The sequence below is a fragment of the Colobus angolensis genome, unplaced genomic scaffold (assembly GCF_000951035.1).
Source record: "Colobus angolensis palliatus isolate OR3802 unplaced genomic scaffold, Cang.pa_1.0 Scaffold143, whole genome shotgun sequence".
NCBI lineage: Eukaryota > Metazoa > Chordata > Mammalia > Primates > Cercopithecidae > Colobus > Colobus angolensis.
Window position 1 is genome coordinate 4,338,533 of NW_012114522.1, and position 18,003 is coordinate 4,356,535.

Consider the following 18,003-nt stretch of genomic DNA (forward strand, 5'->3'; position numbering starts at 1 on the left):
TATTTTCCAGACTTATTTTTACCATGAACATAAATTAACTTTTTTTCCTATGTAGCTTTTCTTAGCTTTATAGAGGTATGATTAACATATCATAAAATTCACACATTTTAAGAGTACAGTCTGATGTGTTACTGGAAGTGTATACAGTTTTGCAACTACCACCAGTCAAGTTTCAGAACACTGTGACTCGGTGAACTGCCTCATACATATTTTCAAGTAGACTTTATTTTTAGAGCAGTTTTAGATTTACAAAAACATTGAGAAGATAATACAGATAATTCCCATATATCCTGCACCCAGGTTCCCCTGTTATTAACATTTTCTATTATTATGTTACATTTGTTAAAATTAACAAACCAATGTTGATGCAGTGTGATCATGTATCAGTTGTTATCAAAGTCCATGCTTTTTTCAGATTTTCGTAGTTTTTAATCTAATGTCCTTTTTTCTGCTCTGGGATTCCATCCAGGATATGACATTACATGTAGTAGTCATGTCCATAAATTAATTTTTAATGGGAAGAAAAGTAAAATAAACTTTATTTTTAAATCCTCCAAATATATTAGCTATCCATTTTTCCCTTGGTTTCCTTGTCGTCGTTGACTTGTTACTTGTTGACAAAAACATGTCTTATACATTCCTTTGTACATCATGTGGTACCTTACAAATTTACTAAGAGTGAGCTAATGGCCTTCAATAATTGGATGAAGCAGAAGTGAGTGGGGAAAGGAAGAAAAGGAGGACAAAGAAAGCCCTTGCCTACACATAATTTAAAACCTCAGAGCTTTGAAAGACCTTTGGTTTCTGTTGCAATTTCATGTAATGGAATTCTTTTGGTTTTTGTGTTTGCTAGGTTGGAGATTGCAACCCTGAATCGGGCAGATGCAGATCTGGAGGCTTGTCGAACACAAATCAGCAAGGATATCATTGCCCTTCTACTGAAAAATCTCACCAACAGTGGCCACCTCTCACCCCAAGTAGAGAGAAAAATGAGTGATGTTTTCAAAAAGCAGTTGATGTTGCTGGAAAATGAAATACAAGAGGAGTACGATCGGAAGATGGTGGCATTGACAGCTGAATGTGACCTGGAAACAAGAAAGAAGATGGAAAACCAGTACCAGAGAGAGATGGTGGCAATGGAGGAAGCAGAAGAGCTGCTGAAACTTGCTAGTGAGAGGGTAAGACAGGTCTGAAAGGAAGGCGTTCACTTCCCTTTCTCTCAGGGATTTGTCATTTATCCATCTACCCACTCATCTGTCCATTTGCCTCCTCCATCCATCTACCTATCACCCATCCAACCATCCACGCATTCATCTATTCACCCTTTCATTCATTCATGCAATCATTCCCGCCATCCATCCATCATCATCTATCCATCCACCCATTCAGCCACTCATCCATCCACCCACTCATCCATTCATCTATGCACCTGTCCATCCATCCACCCACTCTTTCACCCATCTGTCCATCTACACATCCATCTATCTGTTCATTTATCCACTTACTCATTTATCCATTCACCCTCCCATCCATGCCACTCATCACCCATCCAACCATCCATCTACCCATCCACTCATTCCCCATCCAGCCATCTACCCATCCACTCATCCATTTACCCATTCACCCATGCTTCCATCCATCTACCCATCCACCTGTCTGCCCATTATCACTCATCTACCCATCCATCTATCCAGAATTCATTAGCAGAAATGTGTTGATTACTTACTGTCCGTCAGGCATTGGGTTAGGCAGTGAAGGTATAGGGAACAATGAGACATGGTTCTTCCTTTCAAGAAGTTCATAGTCTTATGAAAAAAATCTGTACACATAAAAAATGAGACTTTATTCAGTCATATTTTAATAGAGGTATGTTCACAGTGCTGTAGAATTCATGGGTAGAGAAGAAAGGCTTCATTCATAGCAGAGCATGTCTGTAGAGGGCATGGTTCACAGAAAGTTGTGATGTCAGAGTGCATGTGTCCCCCTCTGGACTATAGCCTTATAGCCTGTTAGGTTACAGTTCTCTCCAGCACAGGCTCTAGAGTCAGAAAAACCTGGACTCACAGTCTAGTATATTCCAGCTCTGCTCCTGAAGGCCTTAATTAGGCACAACAAACCTAATGGCAGCCACCTCTCAGGGTGGGTGGGAGAAGCAATGTAGGAAAAGCAGCTGCCCGGCGCCCATGGGCTGCAGAAGGCTCTCAGCTCACAGTGCTCAGCTGGAGTTCTCATCACTCAGCCTTCCCAGGGCTGGCCCAGATTGCTCAGAAATCAGCTCTTGTTTTTCCCAAAGTTGTGTCAGTTGCTGCCTTGAAAGAACTAGAGTTTTTCCTGAATGTACCAAATCAAACCTGCTTTCTGTTTTCCTCTGTGAAAGAGATGGCTTATTCAGTTCATGTGACCTGAGCCTGCAAATCCTGTTCTGAACATTTACTCCCCTAGGGAGGGCTTCCAACTGCTTAAGAACAAGCTTCTGAACTCAGCTTCCCTTCCGCAGACCGTGGCCATCTACAGCTCTCTTGTTAACAGCTCGTGACTCACAGATGGTCATCTGTGGTCAGATGTGAGATGAGCAGTAAAGAAAAGGGGCGAGGTCCTCACTGTCCTGCCCACATCTGCTCCCTTGCTCCTGGGGCCTCGCTTGCCTTCAGAACCATCTCATTTTAGGGTGTGGCTTGTGTACTCTTTGGCTCTCCTGTCCTAGTTTCCTGTGGCTGCCCTAATAAATCACCACAAATTTAGTGGCTTAAAACAACAGAAATTCATTCTGTTATATAATAGTTCTGGAGGCCAGAAGTCCAAAATCTAGTTGTCAGTAGGATCCTTCCATGTTTGGTTCAGCTTCTGGTGGCTCCAGGTGTTCCTGGGGTTGTAGCTGCATCACTTGAATCTTTGCTCTGTCTTCCTGTGGCCTTTTCCCAGGTAACCCTCTCATCTCCTGTCTCTTACAAGGACATTTGTCATTGAATTTAGGTCCTACCTAAATAATCCAGGATGATCTAATAAGATCTTAAATTAATTTCATGTGGAAAGACCCTTATTCCAAATAAGGTCCTGAGGTTAGGATCTAGACATACCTTTTTTGGAGGGTGGGGGTATCACCATTCAGTCCACTGCAGCCTCCCTCGCCGACACTGCCCTCTGATGCCCTGTCTATGACCGTGCTGCTCAACATCACGCATCCTTGAGCCGGGCCCTTAGGAAGAATGTATTGAATGCACTGTTCGGTGATTCAGCCCCTAAATGATCCCATTATCTCTCTTTTGATTCCTTCCAGTATCTGTTACAATTTTTTTTTGTTGTTTTTTGAGATAGAGTCTCACTCTGTCACCCAGACTGGAGTGCAGTGGTGCAGTCTTGGCTCACTGCAACCTCCACCTCCTGGGCTCAAGTGATTCTCTTGCCTCAGCCTCCTGAGTAGCTGGGATTACAGGCGCCCACCACCATGCCCAGCTAATTTTGGTATTTTTACTAGAGATAGGGTTTTGCCATATTGGCCACACTGGTCTCAAACTCCTGACCTCAGGTGATCCGCCCACCTTGGCCTCCCAAAGTCCTGGAATTACAGGCATGAGCCACCATGCATGGCCAATTTTTTTTACCTTTAAAAATAATACATGCTTAACAAGGGAGGCCTGGACAGTGCCTTAAGGCAGCAGTCAGCAAACAAGGACCCACAAGCTCAATCTTGCCCAGCTTGTTTTTGTGTGGCCCACAAGTTGAGTATGTTTTTTACATTTTTAAAGAGTTTTAAAAATCAAACACACAAACAAAAAGAATACGTAACAGAGACTTCAGATCGCAAAGTCTAAAATATGGCCCCTTACAGAAAGCCTGTCTGATTTCAGATCCAAAGCTGAAAAAGAAAAAGCCCTGGAAAAAAAAAAAAAAAAAAGGGAAGCCCATCCCGCCACTCAATGGCAGAGGATCATTCATTCGGCCCATTTTTGAGTTCCTACTGTATACCTAACCCTGGAGATACAGGGATGGCTCAGGCCGCCTTCACAGCTGCCCTCAGGTGCCAGCATACATTTTAGCCTTTTGCTTGATCCATTTATTTTTACAAAGTAAGGATTATGCAGTTTGTATAATTGTATATGTTTCTTGTTTTCACTTTACATCACAGTATACACATTTGCTGATTTTATTAAATACTCTTACAAAATATGATGTATAAAAAATAGCTCATTCTTCCTTAGCATGCACGGTATGTCTGGCATTGTTCTAAGCACATCCCATTGACCGTCTCTTTATTGTTCACAACAACTCAGTGAGGTAGGGACTGAGAGGATCTCACTTTGACAGGTGGGGAAACTGAGCTGGGGAAGGTTCACCAACCTGAGGCCAGTCAGCCGCATGTCCGGCAGCACGCCCCCAACCTCTGTGCACACTGCCCCCTCCTGCAGTGGAGGTTACATCCCTCTGCTGTGTGCCCCATGTGAACCCATCCTGTGGGGCATCTAGAATGTTTCTAGTGCCTTTGCTATCAAAAGTCTGCCTGGGGCAATGCTTTTTTATGTGGAGAGCGTGAGGACAGGATGCTGGGACTGTGCCCTGCTCCCATCTGTCACACAGTCCCTCTCCTCCTCAGGGCTTCCTGACCCTGTATTCTCCATGACTTTTCTGCAGCCTCTCTCCCACCCACACCACCTTGCCCACCAGCATGCAGTGGGTGGGCACCATCACTCTAGATTTCCTGGGTCACCCTGTTCAAAGACAAGCAGCCACCTTATTTGAACCAGTCTGTTTCCAGAAATAGTATCTGAGCTGCAGAATTTAATAGAACTGGTTTCCTTCCAGTCCATGCAAGTGATTCCATCTCACAAAACCACAGACTACTTTATAATTATCCATCATGTGTTATAGTCATCTCTAAATAAAATACATAAAAATATTTTGGATGTATTATTCCACCAAGAATTGGTTTTAAAAAAGAAAAGCAAAGGAGCAGTGTCAGCTTTCCTGAGTAAAGTTTAGTACAATACTGAGTAAAGTTTAGTACAGTACTGAGTAAAGTATGGTCATCCCTCCCTCGATACCCAGGAAGCATTGGTTCCAGGACCCTCCCCACTGTCCCACCCCCATGGATACCAAAATCCACAAATTCTCAAGTCTCTGTTATAAAATGGTGTCGAATTTGCACATAACGTACACAAATGCTCCTGTATACTTTAAATCATCTCTATTACTTGTAATACTTAATATGATATAAATGTTATTATAAATAGTTTATATAAGTGCTGTATAAAAAATAGTACTGTGTTGTTTAGGGAATAACAAGAAGAAAAAATAAGTCTGTATATGTTCAATACACACAGAAATTTTTGACCTGCAGGTGGTTATATCCATGGGTGCAGAACCCACAGATACAGAGAGCTGACTATAATTAGTGGAGAGCTGAAATGTGTTCATATTATAATATTTAAATGCATATATAATGGCTTATAGTTCTCAAAGCATTTCTCCAGTGAGAAGACCTAGGGAGAGTATTGGGGGATATAGGCATGGATGGCAGATAGCTAGGGATTATTTCCTCACTCTTTTCCTCCAGTAGGCACATTGCCCCGTCACCCTGGGTCTCCTTTCCCCATCCTTAAGACAGGGATAATCATGAAGCCTGAGGTCTTAGAGGGCTGTTGTGAGAATAAGTAAGTTAATTCCCATATAGTACCTCAACCATTGCTCAGCACAGAGTCAACCCTGGACAAGGGTTTACTATGATTCATAACTGAATGTAATTTTTAAAGATGCCCATGGCATAGAACACAGAATGTGAACTCTTTCTACTAAGGTGGGCAAACCGAAGCCCAGAGGGGAAGTGATTGGCAATCCAGCTTCCTGCATCCAGTTCAGAGCTGGGTCCTTCCTCTGGGGTTCGTCTTCTCTACCCAGGCTCTCCCCGCTGTTTTTCTGCCACTTAAAGAGGAGGCCCAGCAGATGTCTTGTCCTGGGCTGCCTGAGGCTTTCTGACCCCTCTGTGTGAGTCTTTGTCCTAAAGGAAGAGATTCCTTCGGCACAAGAATTCTGACATTTTCACCGTTTCTGATGATTTGTTTTTATAAAATATTTTTACAATGTGCCTGTCTTGCTAAGTTGAGTACGGGGAGTATGACAGCACAGTCAAGGCTTTTGAGCGGGATTTCACTTTGTGATGCTGTAGAGTCAATATTATGCACAGCAGCTGCTCCAGCCAGCCTGATGCGGGCCTGTGCTTCTCACACTGGAACTTCTGTACTCTCCCTTCAGGTTTATCCCCCCAACTCCCTCCATGGGACACTTGCTTTTCTAGGTGTTGGAAACCATAGGATACATGTGCCTTATCTCCCTGAAGTCTGTTTTATTGAGAAGTTCAATAAGGTGTTGGGGGTGAATAATCATTACTTTCACATTCCTTTATAATGCACATTTGTGGCCAGGTGTGGTAATCCCATCACTTTGGGAGGCCGAGGCAGGTGGATTACCTGAGGTTAGGTGTTTGAGACCAGCCTGGCCAACATGGTGAAATTCTGTCTCTACTGAAAATACAATTAGCTGGGCATGGTGGTGGACGCCTGTAATCCCAGACACTTGGGAGGCTGAGGCAGGAGAATCACTTGAACCCGGAGGGCGTCGGTTGCAGTGAGTCAAGATTGCGGCACTTTCACTCCAGCCTGGGTGGAAGAGTGAGACTCAATCTCAAAAAAAAAAGCACATTTGTTGACAATATTTAAAATGTAAACTTTTATATAAGAAAACCCAGATTTCCAACTAAAGGGTGGGAAGACTGAGCTGTGGTAAGTCCATATTCCTGCAGAGCCCTTTGGTGGATGGGATAGAGGCTGCCCCTACAGGCAGAGCTTGCTCTTTGCCCCAGTCCCCAGTACTTCCTAGTGCCCGTCACATCAGGCAGCCTCACTAGTTTGCAAACATGACCTCCCCTACTTGGCAGGCCCGCGGGTGTGCCTCTCCTGCTTTAGGGCTTAGTTTTCTCATCTCTGCCACAGGAGGTCGAACTAGGTTAGGGATGGAACTAGCATCTGCAAGGCTCTCAACTCCCATTCGGAGTGGGCATGGGAGTCCTGTCCACATGTATTTTAGAGAGTGTTTCACTATGGCACAAAGACATTATTGCCTCATACTTTATTCTTCTGCAGACATACAATTCTAAAAAAAGGCCCCAAAGTTTTATTTTAGGATTTGTGTGTGTCTGCTTTTTATCTTGTCTGTGAGAAGCTAAATGGAAATTACCCCATATTTCATTTCTATTAATTAGAATAAATTGAAGTTTGTGACTTGTCAAATTCTATACTGTCCAAAAAAAGTCACTTTGATGGATGAACCGACGTAACTAGGCACCAGCTAGTCATTCGTAGCAGAATGCCCCTGCGGTGCCCAGACTCAGGGTCCTGACACCCTCCTGGTTGTTGGTGAATTGCATCCTTTGATTTAGATCAAGTCAGTTGTGAATACCATTTGTAATAGAGTGACTCATTCTGTCGAATCTAATCCTTTGTTATGAAATCAGCTTTTTAAAGAGACTGAATTGTTATTTGGGGGGCAAGGCAAACCGTTAGTGTGGGCATGGGTCCTGACAGAGTTGCCAAGAGGATGCACATAAAAACCTTTGACTTCTAGCCTTGTAGCCCCTGCTGTCATCCACTAGGCTTTGCTGTGAGCACCCGCAGGGCAGGGGATACCATGTGTTGGCCCTTGGACCTCTTTGGAAGGCTCCAAATAATGTTTCTCTTTCTGGCCCGGATTCTGAACAAATCAAACAATAAGTAAAAGGGGCTGGAGAGACAGAGAAAGCTAGAGATCAGCATATCACCTTTATGAGCTTCTGTGAGTTATTGGAAGTGGAGGTGAGCAGGTCTGCAACTTGGGAAATTGGGGAGCAGGTGATGCTATTTACTGCAACCAGAGAATTCCAGTGGGTGATAGAGCATTCCAACCTCGTTTAGCCTGAGGGAGCTCTGGCCCTTGCCCTCTGCACTGGAGCCCCTTCTGCCTTCCCTGGGCCTCTGCTCAGCCCAGCTATGGCATGATGCCATACCTGCCTGCTTCCCAAGGCCAGGCCTCTATTGGCCGTTTGGGATGGCTGTACCCACGCCTCCTGCACGTGTAAGCCTTTCCCGCCTTCGCTTCACCAACAAGCTCCACTGTCACTGCCTGTGTGGTTTCAGAGCTTGGAGCCTGAACACTTGCTTTCAACACCCTTCCTCCCCTGCTGAGCATGAGTGAGAATCTGGGAAAGCTCTTCCCTTCTCTCAGCTTGTGTTTCTTCTCCTATAAAATGGAGGGTGTCCGTTTTCTATTCCTGCCTAACCAACCACACACATTGAGTAACATTGTCCCAGTGTCCATGGTCAGGAGTCCGGGCACAGCTTCACTGTGACCTATGCTCAGGGTGTTGCAGGCTGGCAATCAAGGTCTTGGCTGGGCTGCCTTCCTCTCTGGAGCTTGGGGTCCTGGTCCAAGCTCATTCAAGCTGTTTGCAGAATTCACTTCTTTGTGGGTACAAGACTGAGGCCCTCGGCTCCTAGAAGTTTCCCTTCTACATAGATAGTTTACAGCATGGCTGTTTGGTTCTTCAAAGCCAGCAGGAGAGGGTCTCTGTCTTTAGGAAGGCTCCAGTGCTTTTAAGGAGTCAGGCCCACCCAGAAGAGTCTTCATTTCGATTAATTCAAAGTCAACTGATTAGTGACCTTAATTACATCATCAAGACACCCTCAGCTTTGCCGTATAATATAAACCAACCACAGGAGTGACTTAATCAGATTTATTCCCATGCTCAAAGGGAGGGAACTTATGTGGCGTGTGTACTGGGGACTGGGACTCAGGGTCCATTCTAGAATCCCGCCTACCCATGTGGAGTGAAGAACCGCTCCCTCTGAGGGCGTGAGTCTTACTGAGAAATTGCGGAGAGGCTGTATGCAGATGCATCAGGAGCTGAGTAGAGGTAATGCAGGACCTCATACTATGCAGGCATCCAAGCAGCCATTTCTTAACGCCTCTTTTGCTTCTCCTTACCCCAAAGGATCTCCACTTGGGCCGATTGCTGGTATTTTTCTCTTCAGCGAAGTTGAGAATGAAAGACAGGGGAAATAATCTTGTGAGCCTGACAGCATGATCCATTGATAGTGAAGAGATTTCCATTTAAAAAAAAAAATTTCCATTTTTTACAGGCTATTTTCTAGCAGTTTGATTTGCACATTTCCACCCCTGTAAATATTCTGCTTTAAGATTATTCTAGAAAACATTTAGATAACAGGGGAGGACAGGTTGGAACAGCATATTCCAGGGCTTAGTAACCTCATTATTGTCAGCTTGGTACTGTGTGTGTGTCTATGTGTGCACGTTGTTTTTGCTGTGTGTGTATATGCTGTGTGTGCACATGTACTTGTGCCTTGTGTGTGTGCATGTTCTGTGTGTGCACATGTGTGTGTGCATATTGTATGTGCATGTGCATGTGTGGATATATTGTAATTTGTATGTGCATGCACCTGTGTGTTCATGTACACATTGTGTGTGCACATGTGCCTGTACACACTGCATTGCATGCACATGTAGGTGCATGTTCAGTGTGTCAGTTTCTCACGTGCTCCCTCTCCTCTCTCCAGTCTGCTGTAGAGTGCAGCAGCCTTCTGCGGACCCTCCATGGCCTGGAACAGGAGCACTTGAGGAAGTCTCTCGCTTTGCAGCAAGAAGAAGACTTTGCCAAAGCTCACAGACAGCTAGCTGTTTTCCAGAGAAACGAACTGCACCGTATCTTTTTTACCCAGATAAAAAGTGCTATTTTCAAAGGGGAATTGAAGCCAGAGGCGGCTAAAACGCTGCTACAAAATTATTCTAAAATACAGGTAATGCCTCAAATCAGCCTGGCTGTGATGGAAAAGTAATTTTTCTGAATTGTTTCAGTAAGTGTCTCCTCTCTCAGAATTCAGTCCTGCCTCTCCTTTGTACTGTGCACTAGTGAGCTTTCTCTTCTATTTCTTGGTATGTGGGTTTCCAGTAAGCAGGGAAAATGGTGGCTTGGAGTACAGGTCTTGAACTCAGGCTAACCTGGATTCGAATTTCAGTCCCACCACCGGTCTACTGCGTGAACTTGAGCAAGTTACCTCACTTCTTTGAGTTTCCTCACCTATAAGATGAGTGTGATAGAATGTCCACACTCACAAGGGTGTGATGAAAATTTGATGAGCTGACTCATGGAAAGTTAGTGCTTGGTGTAACATATGTTTAATGTAAATAGCAGTGGAAAATAAATGTAGGCCAGGCTTGGTGGCTCCCAGCACTTTGGGAGGCCAAGATGGGAGGATTGCTTGAGCCCAGGAGGTGGAGGCTGCAGTGAGCCATGATAGCACCACTGCACTCCAGCCTAGGTGACAAAACCAGACCCTGTCTCAAAATAAATACGTATATATATATATATGCATGTATGTGTGCATGTATCAATGTATATGTAGGGTTTAGGTCTAGGTATCTGTGCCTGGATTTACTTGGAGGGATTTGTGTATTTTTGCATGTCAGCTTGAGTGAGAATGTTGTTAGTCCAACAGAATAATTTCTTAGGCAGTAGTGAAAACAGTCTATCTGAAACTGTGCACATCACTGTGGAATTTCTTAGGAGGCCTGTGTGAGGTATTTTACGTGCACACGTGCATGCACACACAGGCACACAGAGTGACATCACTGCTTTACAAGAACGCACTTTGTTGTTTGGCTCCAGCACTATCCCTGATGCTGACAGCTTGCTGTAGCTGATGGTAAGGGTGATTGTGAGCATACTCTTATTTTACTGTATGGAACTTTCTATCTCGAATGTCAGTAAGATGTTTGAGAAATGCAAATGTCATTGTTCAGACAGGCTGCCTCTTTCAGGTTTTGAGCCAACCTCTGTTTATAAAACAGCAAGGGTACCTTTGAATAGTGCTGGAGGCCTTGGAGCAGCATCTGGCAGAGTCAGGTCCACAGGAGTTGATTCGTTCCTCAGTCCAGTAATGTGTTCACAGTCATGAGTGCATCGCTGTGGTTCTTGAGCAGTGCTTTTTCTGATGTAGTGGACACTGCTATCTCATTTTTATCTTTATAAGTGAAAATCATTCCAGAAAGTTGGCTTGCTGGTTAATTTTCCCACTGTGAAATTCCCTATTTGTACTAGAAGGACAGACTCCACCCATAGCAGAATGAGCCACATCTACCTAGGGGGAATCAGGGCTTAACGACCAGGCTCTGTTACTCCATTGCTAACACAGTGGCGAAAGATGAACTGGAACATCCAGAGGAGGTGCGGGCACAGGCAGCTGTCCCTGCATCTGTGGGCAGGTCCTCAGCATTCTCCCAACTACTGACAGAGACAAAGGCTGGCCCTGCCCATCCTCCAGGGACCTGCAGCCAGCACCAGGTTGAGTGCATGAGGACTAAGACATTAGGGCCGTCCCAGGAGGAGACCTAGTAATTGTCGCAAGCCTCCCACTCCCAGAAGGCACCCCAGACATAAAGAGAACGAGCTCCCCGCTCCATTTAATCTAGGTTTTCCTAGGTTTATATACGCACATAAAGCACAAATTCTGTCATATTCGTAGCTTGGTATTCAGACATCATGGCATTACTTAGATATTTACAGAGTTGCTGTCATTTTACTCTCATGATGAGCAGTGGCTGACTCTCAATACCAGAGCACTCAAGTTAAAAAGAATGCATGCTGTTGTGAATGATATGCCGGAAGAAGTAACTTCACAGGTGATAACAGTACTGCCATACAAGCTTTTTTGACCAGAGCTATGAGAATATTTAAGCATGCCAATTCTGAATTTCCTTATGACCCATCAGTCAACATGCATGGATCCCATTCCGTGGAGAACAGGAACATTGCCACGACCTTCCTATTATATGGATTCTGGTGCCAGTGGCTCTTAGGGAGATGCTAGTGTGTGTGAAGCCACACCTGACTGACCACGCTTTTCAACGACTGGATGGTGCTAATTCCCAAGTGTCGAGATGTGGAGATGTTACAGCTCTTATGTGGAAAGGAGAACGTCCGTGCCGTCGTATGTTCCCCGTTGAACAAAGCGTTGACACTTTTGGTTACCCACTGTATGGGTGATACTTCCACAGATGGAAAAAGGACAACCAAGCCAGTCCATAGAGTAGTTCTACTGATGTTCCTGGTCTAATTACTATGCCTCTGGTTAAAGTGGGATTTTTGGAAGCAGCCTATTATGATGTTAGAGCACAGGTCCTGGAATTAGACTGCTGAGTTCAAATCCCTGCTCAGCCTTTTGTCTGATGTGGACTCAGTTTCCGCATCTGTGAAATGGGAATAATAGTACTGTCTCCCTAGGTTAAGTTAGATGAGACATGAAACACTCTTGGCCCAGTGCTAGGTCCAGAGAACATACCTCACATTAGCTAGGTTATTACTCTCCTGTGTTTGGTTGGGTTTTGTTCATTTTGCAGGCTGAGGGAAAACCTTCTTGCTTTCTTTGTGCCCACCCTGGTCTTGTCTTCTCTGTGGTGATGGGAGCTCCTTGGGGTTGGGCTGATGGCTGACTTATCCCAGAACTTTAGCACGTCCTCCTGGTGCTCAGCACTTGTGGGAACTCCACAGGTGGGAGGGGTGTGTGCATGGATGAAGGATAAATGAATAAGTGAAATTTATGTTCCGCAGGGCAGTAAAGTTGTTTTGATAACTCTTTACCATCTGGGTCTAGAATGCACCTTTTCAAAGCCATCATTTCTTATTTGTGTGTAATTTTCTCATAAGCCTTTGTTATAGGCAGGGAAGTTAAAGGTGTTAATTCTCATGTTTCTTTTCTTATGTTTTTCTTATAAAGGGAAAAATAATATTTTAAATGTCTAGAAAGATTATGCTCTAAATTTTAATTAGGCATATTTTCTTGTTTTTTTTTTTTTTTGTTGTTGTTGACAGGAGAATGTAGAAGAGTTAATGGACTTTTTCCAGGCTAGTAAGAGGTATCATCTAAGTAAAAGGTTTGGCCACAGGGAATATCTGGTTCAGAACCTCCAGTCATCAGAGACCCGTGTGCAGGGCCTTCTGAGCACCGCTGCAGCCCAGCTGACTCACCTCATTCAGAAGCACGAGAGGTACCACCCAACACTGTCCCAACAGTGCAAACTGTCGTAGTCTGTTTTCTGCTGCTGTGACAGAATACCACAGACTGGGTAATTTATGAATAGGAGAGATATATTTGGTTCACAGTTCTAGAGGCTGGGAAGTTCAAGATCTAATGAGGGCCTTCTTACTTCATCATAACATGGTAGAAAGGCATCATGTGGGAGGAAGTGCATGTGTGAGACAGAGAGAAAAAGGAGGTCAAACTCCTGTGATAACTAACACAGAAATGGGATTAATCCATTCATGAGGGTGGATCCCTCATGACCTAATCATCTTGTAAAAGTCTCGTCTCTTAATACTGTCACAATGGCAATTAAATTTCAAGTTTTGGAGGTGACATTCACACCATGGCACAAATGAACTGCCTGACACAAACCTTCCTCACTGGAGACCCACTACTTCTGTTTATTCAGGATATGTGCTGACTGCTCCTCACTTATTATTTCTAAAGAAGAATTATCTTGTAAAAATCCTTTGTGTTACAGAATTTTAAAAGCATATGTAATAGTCTAGACAACTGTATAATGAGCCCCCCTCATGGCCAATTTTGATGTAGCTACACGTCCCCACACAGGATTATTCTGAAGCAGAATCCCAACAACATATTCTGGAGAAATCAGTGATGAGGCTCACGTCGACCTCATGATGTGATCAGTGATCAGTCGACCTCAGTGATGGAAGAGCCTACTTCTCTTTAAGATCTAGCACACAGCCGGCTCTTGCATTCACCTTTGACCCTAAGTACAAACACAGAGATGCTTGTCTTGGATTTCAAATGGCTTTTCTGAGCAGCACCTGGGATTCCATGTGGTCAGATATATGGTGGTGTCACAGAGTTCTAAGTGCCATCCCTTGCCTCTCTCCAGCATTCCTTCTCAGCTATTCTTTGAGGTGACTTAATTGTAAAGAACAAAATTTATTCTTTTAGGTTACAGGAAGCTCTGAAATGAATAGAGACATGACTGTAAAATGGCTTTCTTATGAGGATCTGTTGTTTTACTGTGATTCTGCTACTTAAGTAACCTTATTGGGACTTTGACCCTCTCCTGCTCTGTTTAATGAGGATTTGGTAAGGTGCAAATTATGCAAACACTCCCCACCTAAAGATGCTAATGAATTTATCACTACAATTTACTTGGCATTCCTGATTTTAATTTGCACTCAAGTGAAAGAAACAGTTCTGTGCCTTGAAATTAAGGGCCCACCAGCTGGTTGTGAGCAGTCACCAGGGAAAGATGCTTCATCTCTTCTTTTCAAATTCTATTTTAAAAGATATAATTATCCTTCACCTGTTCATTCCTTCAAGGAACCTCCATTGAGAGTCTAACCTGGGCCAAGCTGGGGACTCAGCCCAGGGATGCAGGCAGTCTAGGAATGATAGTGGTGATGCTAGTAGCAGAATGTACTTGTCAGGGTGCTCCAGGGAAACAGAACCAACAGGATATATAAACATATAGACAGCATCATCTGCTGTTTTCAGCTTGCCATACAAATAGCTTCCTAAATAAATAGGAACTAGCTCAAACAATTATGGAGGTTGAGAAATCCCCTTGTCTGCTGCCTGCAAGCTGGAGACCCCAGAAAGCCAAGGGTGAAATTCAGGCCAAATCTGAAGGCCTGAGAACCGGAGGGAGCTGCTGGTGTAAGTCCCAGTCCAAGGGCAGGAGAAGATGAGATGAGAGGTCCCACTGTAAGCTGTAAGGCAGAAAAAAAAGGGACAGATTCCTCTTTCCTCTGTCTCTGTGTTCTGTTCAGGACCTCAGCATATTGGATGATGCCGGCTCACACTGGGGAGGCCCATCTGCTTTACTGAGTCCACTGATTCAAATGCTGACCTCCACTGGAAACACCCTCACAGCATACCCAGAAAGAACATTTCATCTGGGCCCATCAAGTTGGTCCATAAAATTAACTGTCACACAGAGGATTCCCTGCTTTTGCCTCTTTGACTTTGTTTGTGCTGTTCTGGATTTTTAATCCACCATCTCCCCTTGGAAACTTCTGTCTGCACCACAGTGGTCCTCTCAAATGTTACTTTCTCCCAGAACTCTTGCCCACTTCCACCCTAATAATGACTCTCTTGTGTTGAGTTTTCTCTGCCCTTACGCTGCTAGTACTTTAGTAATGTCTTAGCTGCCCATTCTCCTAATTCTCCTGGAGGGTAAAGATTTTCTGATTCAAACCAAACTAATATGGAGATGAATGCTCAGGCACAATAGCAGTTAAGCTACAAGTGAGTTTGGAGACCACATTCCTAACTTTACATCCTTTCCATCTAGAGCAGGATACCTGGATGAAGACCAAATGGAAATGCTATTGGAGCGGGCTCAGACGGAAGTCTTTTCAATCAAGCAGAAATTGGACAATGACTTAAAGCAGGAAAAGAAAAAACTCCACCAAAAATTAATAACTAAGAGAAGACGAGAGTTGCTACAAAAGGTATATCAGGCATGATGCTATTTATTCTTTGCATAAGCACTTTCTGATACCTATCAAGTGGAGGTACTGTGCCAGACATTGCCATTGGTGCACTAGGATCAGAAGGGCAGCTGGGCAGGCACCATCATGTGCCATCTACTGTTGATTGGTAGTGACTTTTTGGAATGCTATGTTCAGCAGGATGCTACAGTTCTTATCCAGCCCAAGCACAGCAGAGGATCATGGTAGACTAGTAATGTCTGCATGGACAAGGGAATTAGGAGTGCTGGTTTGTTGCGGGAAGTCAGGGACCCCGAACAGAGGGACCAGCTGAAGCCGTGGCGGAAGAACATAATTGTGAAGATTTCATGGACACTTATCACTTCCCCAATCAATACCCTTGTGATTTCCTATGCTTGTTTTTACTTTAGTCTCTTAATCCTGTTATCTTCGTAAGCTGAGGAGGACGTATGCCGCCTCAGGACCCTGTGAGGATTGCGTTAACTGCACAAATTGTTTGTAGAGCGTTTATGCTTGAACAATATGAAATCTGGGGCACCTTGGAAAAAAAACAGGATAACAGCAATGTTCAGGGAACAAGGGAGATAACCTTAAACTCTGACTGCCGGTGAGCCGGACAGAACAGAGCTGTATTTCTCTTCTTTCAAAAGCGAATAGGAGAAATATCACTGAATTATTTTTATCAGCAAGGAACATCCCTGAGAAAGAGAATGCGCCCCTGAGGGTAGGCCTCTAAAATGGCTGCTTTGGGGGCAGCTATCTTTTACAGTTGTAGACAAAGGGATGAAATAAGCCCCAGTCTCCCGTAGCACTCCCAGGCTTATTAGGACAAGGAAATTTCCACCTAATAAATTTTGGTCAGATCAGTTGTCTGCTCTCAAACCCTGTCTCCTGGTAAGATGTTACCAATGACAATGCATGCCCGAAACTTCATTAGCAATTTTAATTTCGCCCTGTCCTATGGTCCTGTGGTCCTGTGATCTTGCCCTGCCTGCATTTGCTTTGTGATATTTTATTACCTTGTGAAGCACGTGATCTCTGAGACCCACATCCTATTCATACACTCCCACCCGTTTTGAAAATCACTAATAAAAACTTGCTCAAGAGGCATCACGGATCCTGCCGACATGTGATATCTCCCCCAGACACCCAGCTTTAAAATCTCCCTCTTTTGCACTCTTTCCCTTTATTTCTCAGGCGAGCTGACACTTAGGGAAATAGAAAAGAACCCACGTTGAATATCAGGCGTGGGCTTCTGCTGATACTGGTTTGAGTGACTAATGATGATGGTAGGTGCTAACATTTATTGGGTGCTTACTTAGCACTGTGCTAAGCATGTTATATAAGATATCTTGTTTAATCTTTACATTAACCCTATGAGGGAGATACCACTGGGTTTGTATGTGTGTGTGTGGTCAAGGTCAAATATCTAGTAAGTGGCATGCATGGCATGTATTTGGGGACTCTAAGAATATGATGAGGCTGGAGTGTGCAGAGGGACTAGGGTAGGCCCCAGAAGGGAATGCAGCAGCATGTCAATGGGGGCATGGTGTGCTGGGCTAAGGGGTTACCCTCCATCCAAGGATACTGAGGAATGTTGGGTCTTCAGGAGGTGAGAGAGACATCAGATCTGTGATTTAGGAAGCTGAGGTGAGCACCTTGTCAGATGGAGTTGAGGAACCTGGGAATACAAACCCCATGGGAGGTTCTGGTACTTGTCCAGGTGTGAGCGGATGAAGGCCTAAACTGACGCAGACCCCTGAGTACAGGGGATAAGGACAGATTCAGGGAATGTATGGGGCATGCAGGGTGACACCCAGGTAGTTGGTTGGTATGATTTGCAGGGAGGGGATGAAGAATAACTTTCAAATTTGATCAATAGAAACTCTGCTCTTTATTACCAAGTTTGGAACCCAACAGAAAGCCATGATTCTGATCCTGATCACTGATGCATACCCCATCTTTGAGCATCACACCATTCTTCTCTGAGCCACTGGTTAAGGGATTAAAACAGTGGGGCCCAGGGCTCCATTTCCCTACTGTCTTGCCTGAAGGTCAGTGTCTAGAAAGAAGGATGAACTCCACATCCTATAGGAGATTCTGTGACTATTATTTCTTGTAGCTACTGTTGATAAACATTACAAGTGGCCCAGAATTAGGATGTAGCTCCATGAAGGCAAAAACTTAGATTGCATCCCCACTGTTGAGAACACTGCCTGACACCTGGTAGGTGCTCAATACATATTTGTAGAATGAATGAATTGATACTCTCTGGTCACCAGGACCCATAAACATGGGTTATGGTAGACTAGTAATGTCTGCATGGGCAAGGAAATAGGAGTGCTGGTTTAAATAACTAATGATAATGGTTGGTGCTAACATTTTTTGAGTTCTTACTTTGGAAGAGCATCTTATGCTCTCTCAAAATAGAGCTGAGAAGCCGGGCG

At 44.2% G+C, this 18,003-nt stretch overlaps 1 protein-coding gene across 1 annotated transcript in view; it reads left to right on the plus strand.

Annotated features, from left to right (window-relative positions):
• EVC2 (Ellis van Creveld syndrome 2) overlaps positions 1-18,003 on the plus strand; it is a gene marked incomplete at its 5' end in the record, with an annotated part of 146,739 nt that overhangs the window by 60,731 nt on the left and 68,005 nt on the right. Inside the window, 4 exons of the mRNA XM_011935424.1 lie at positions 854-1,178; positions 9,600-9,839; positions 12,911-13,086; positions 15,397-15,556. Coding sequence (XP_011790814.1) covers positions 854-1,178; positions 9,600-9,839; positions 12,911-13,086; positions 15,397-15,556 — 901 coding nt within the window. The remainder of the gene's footprint in view (positions 1-853; positions 1,179-9,599; positions 9,840-12,910; positions 13,087-15,396; positions 15,557-18,003) is intronic.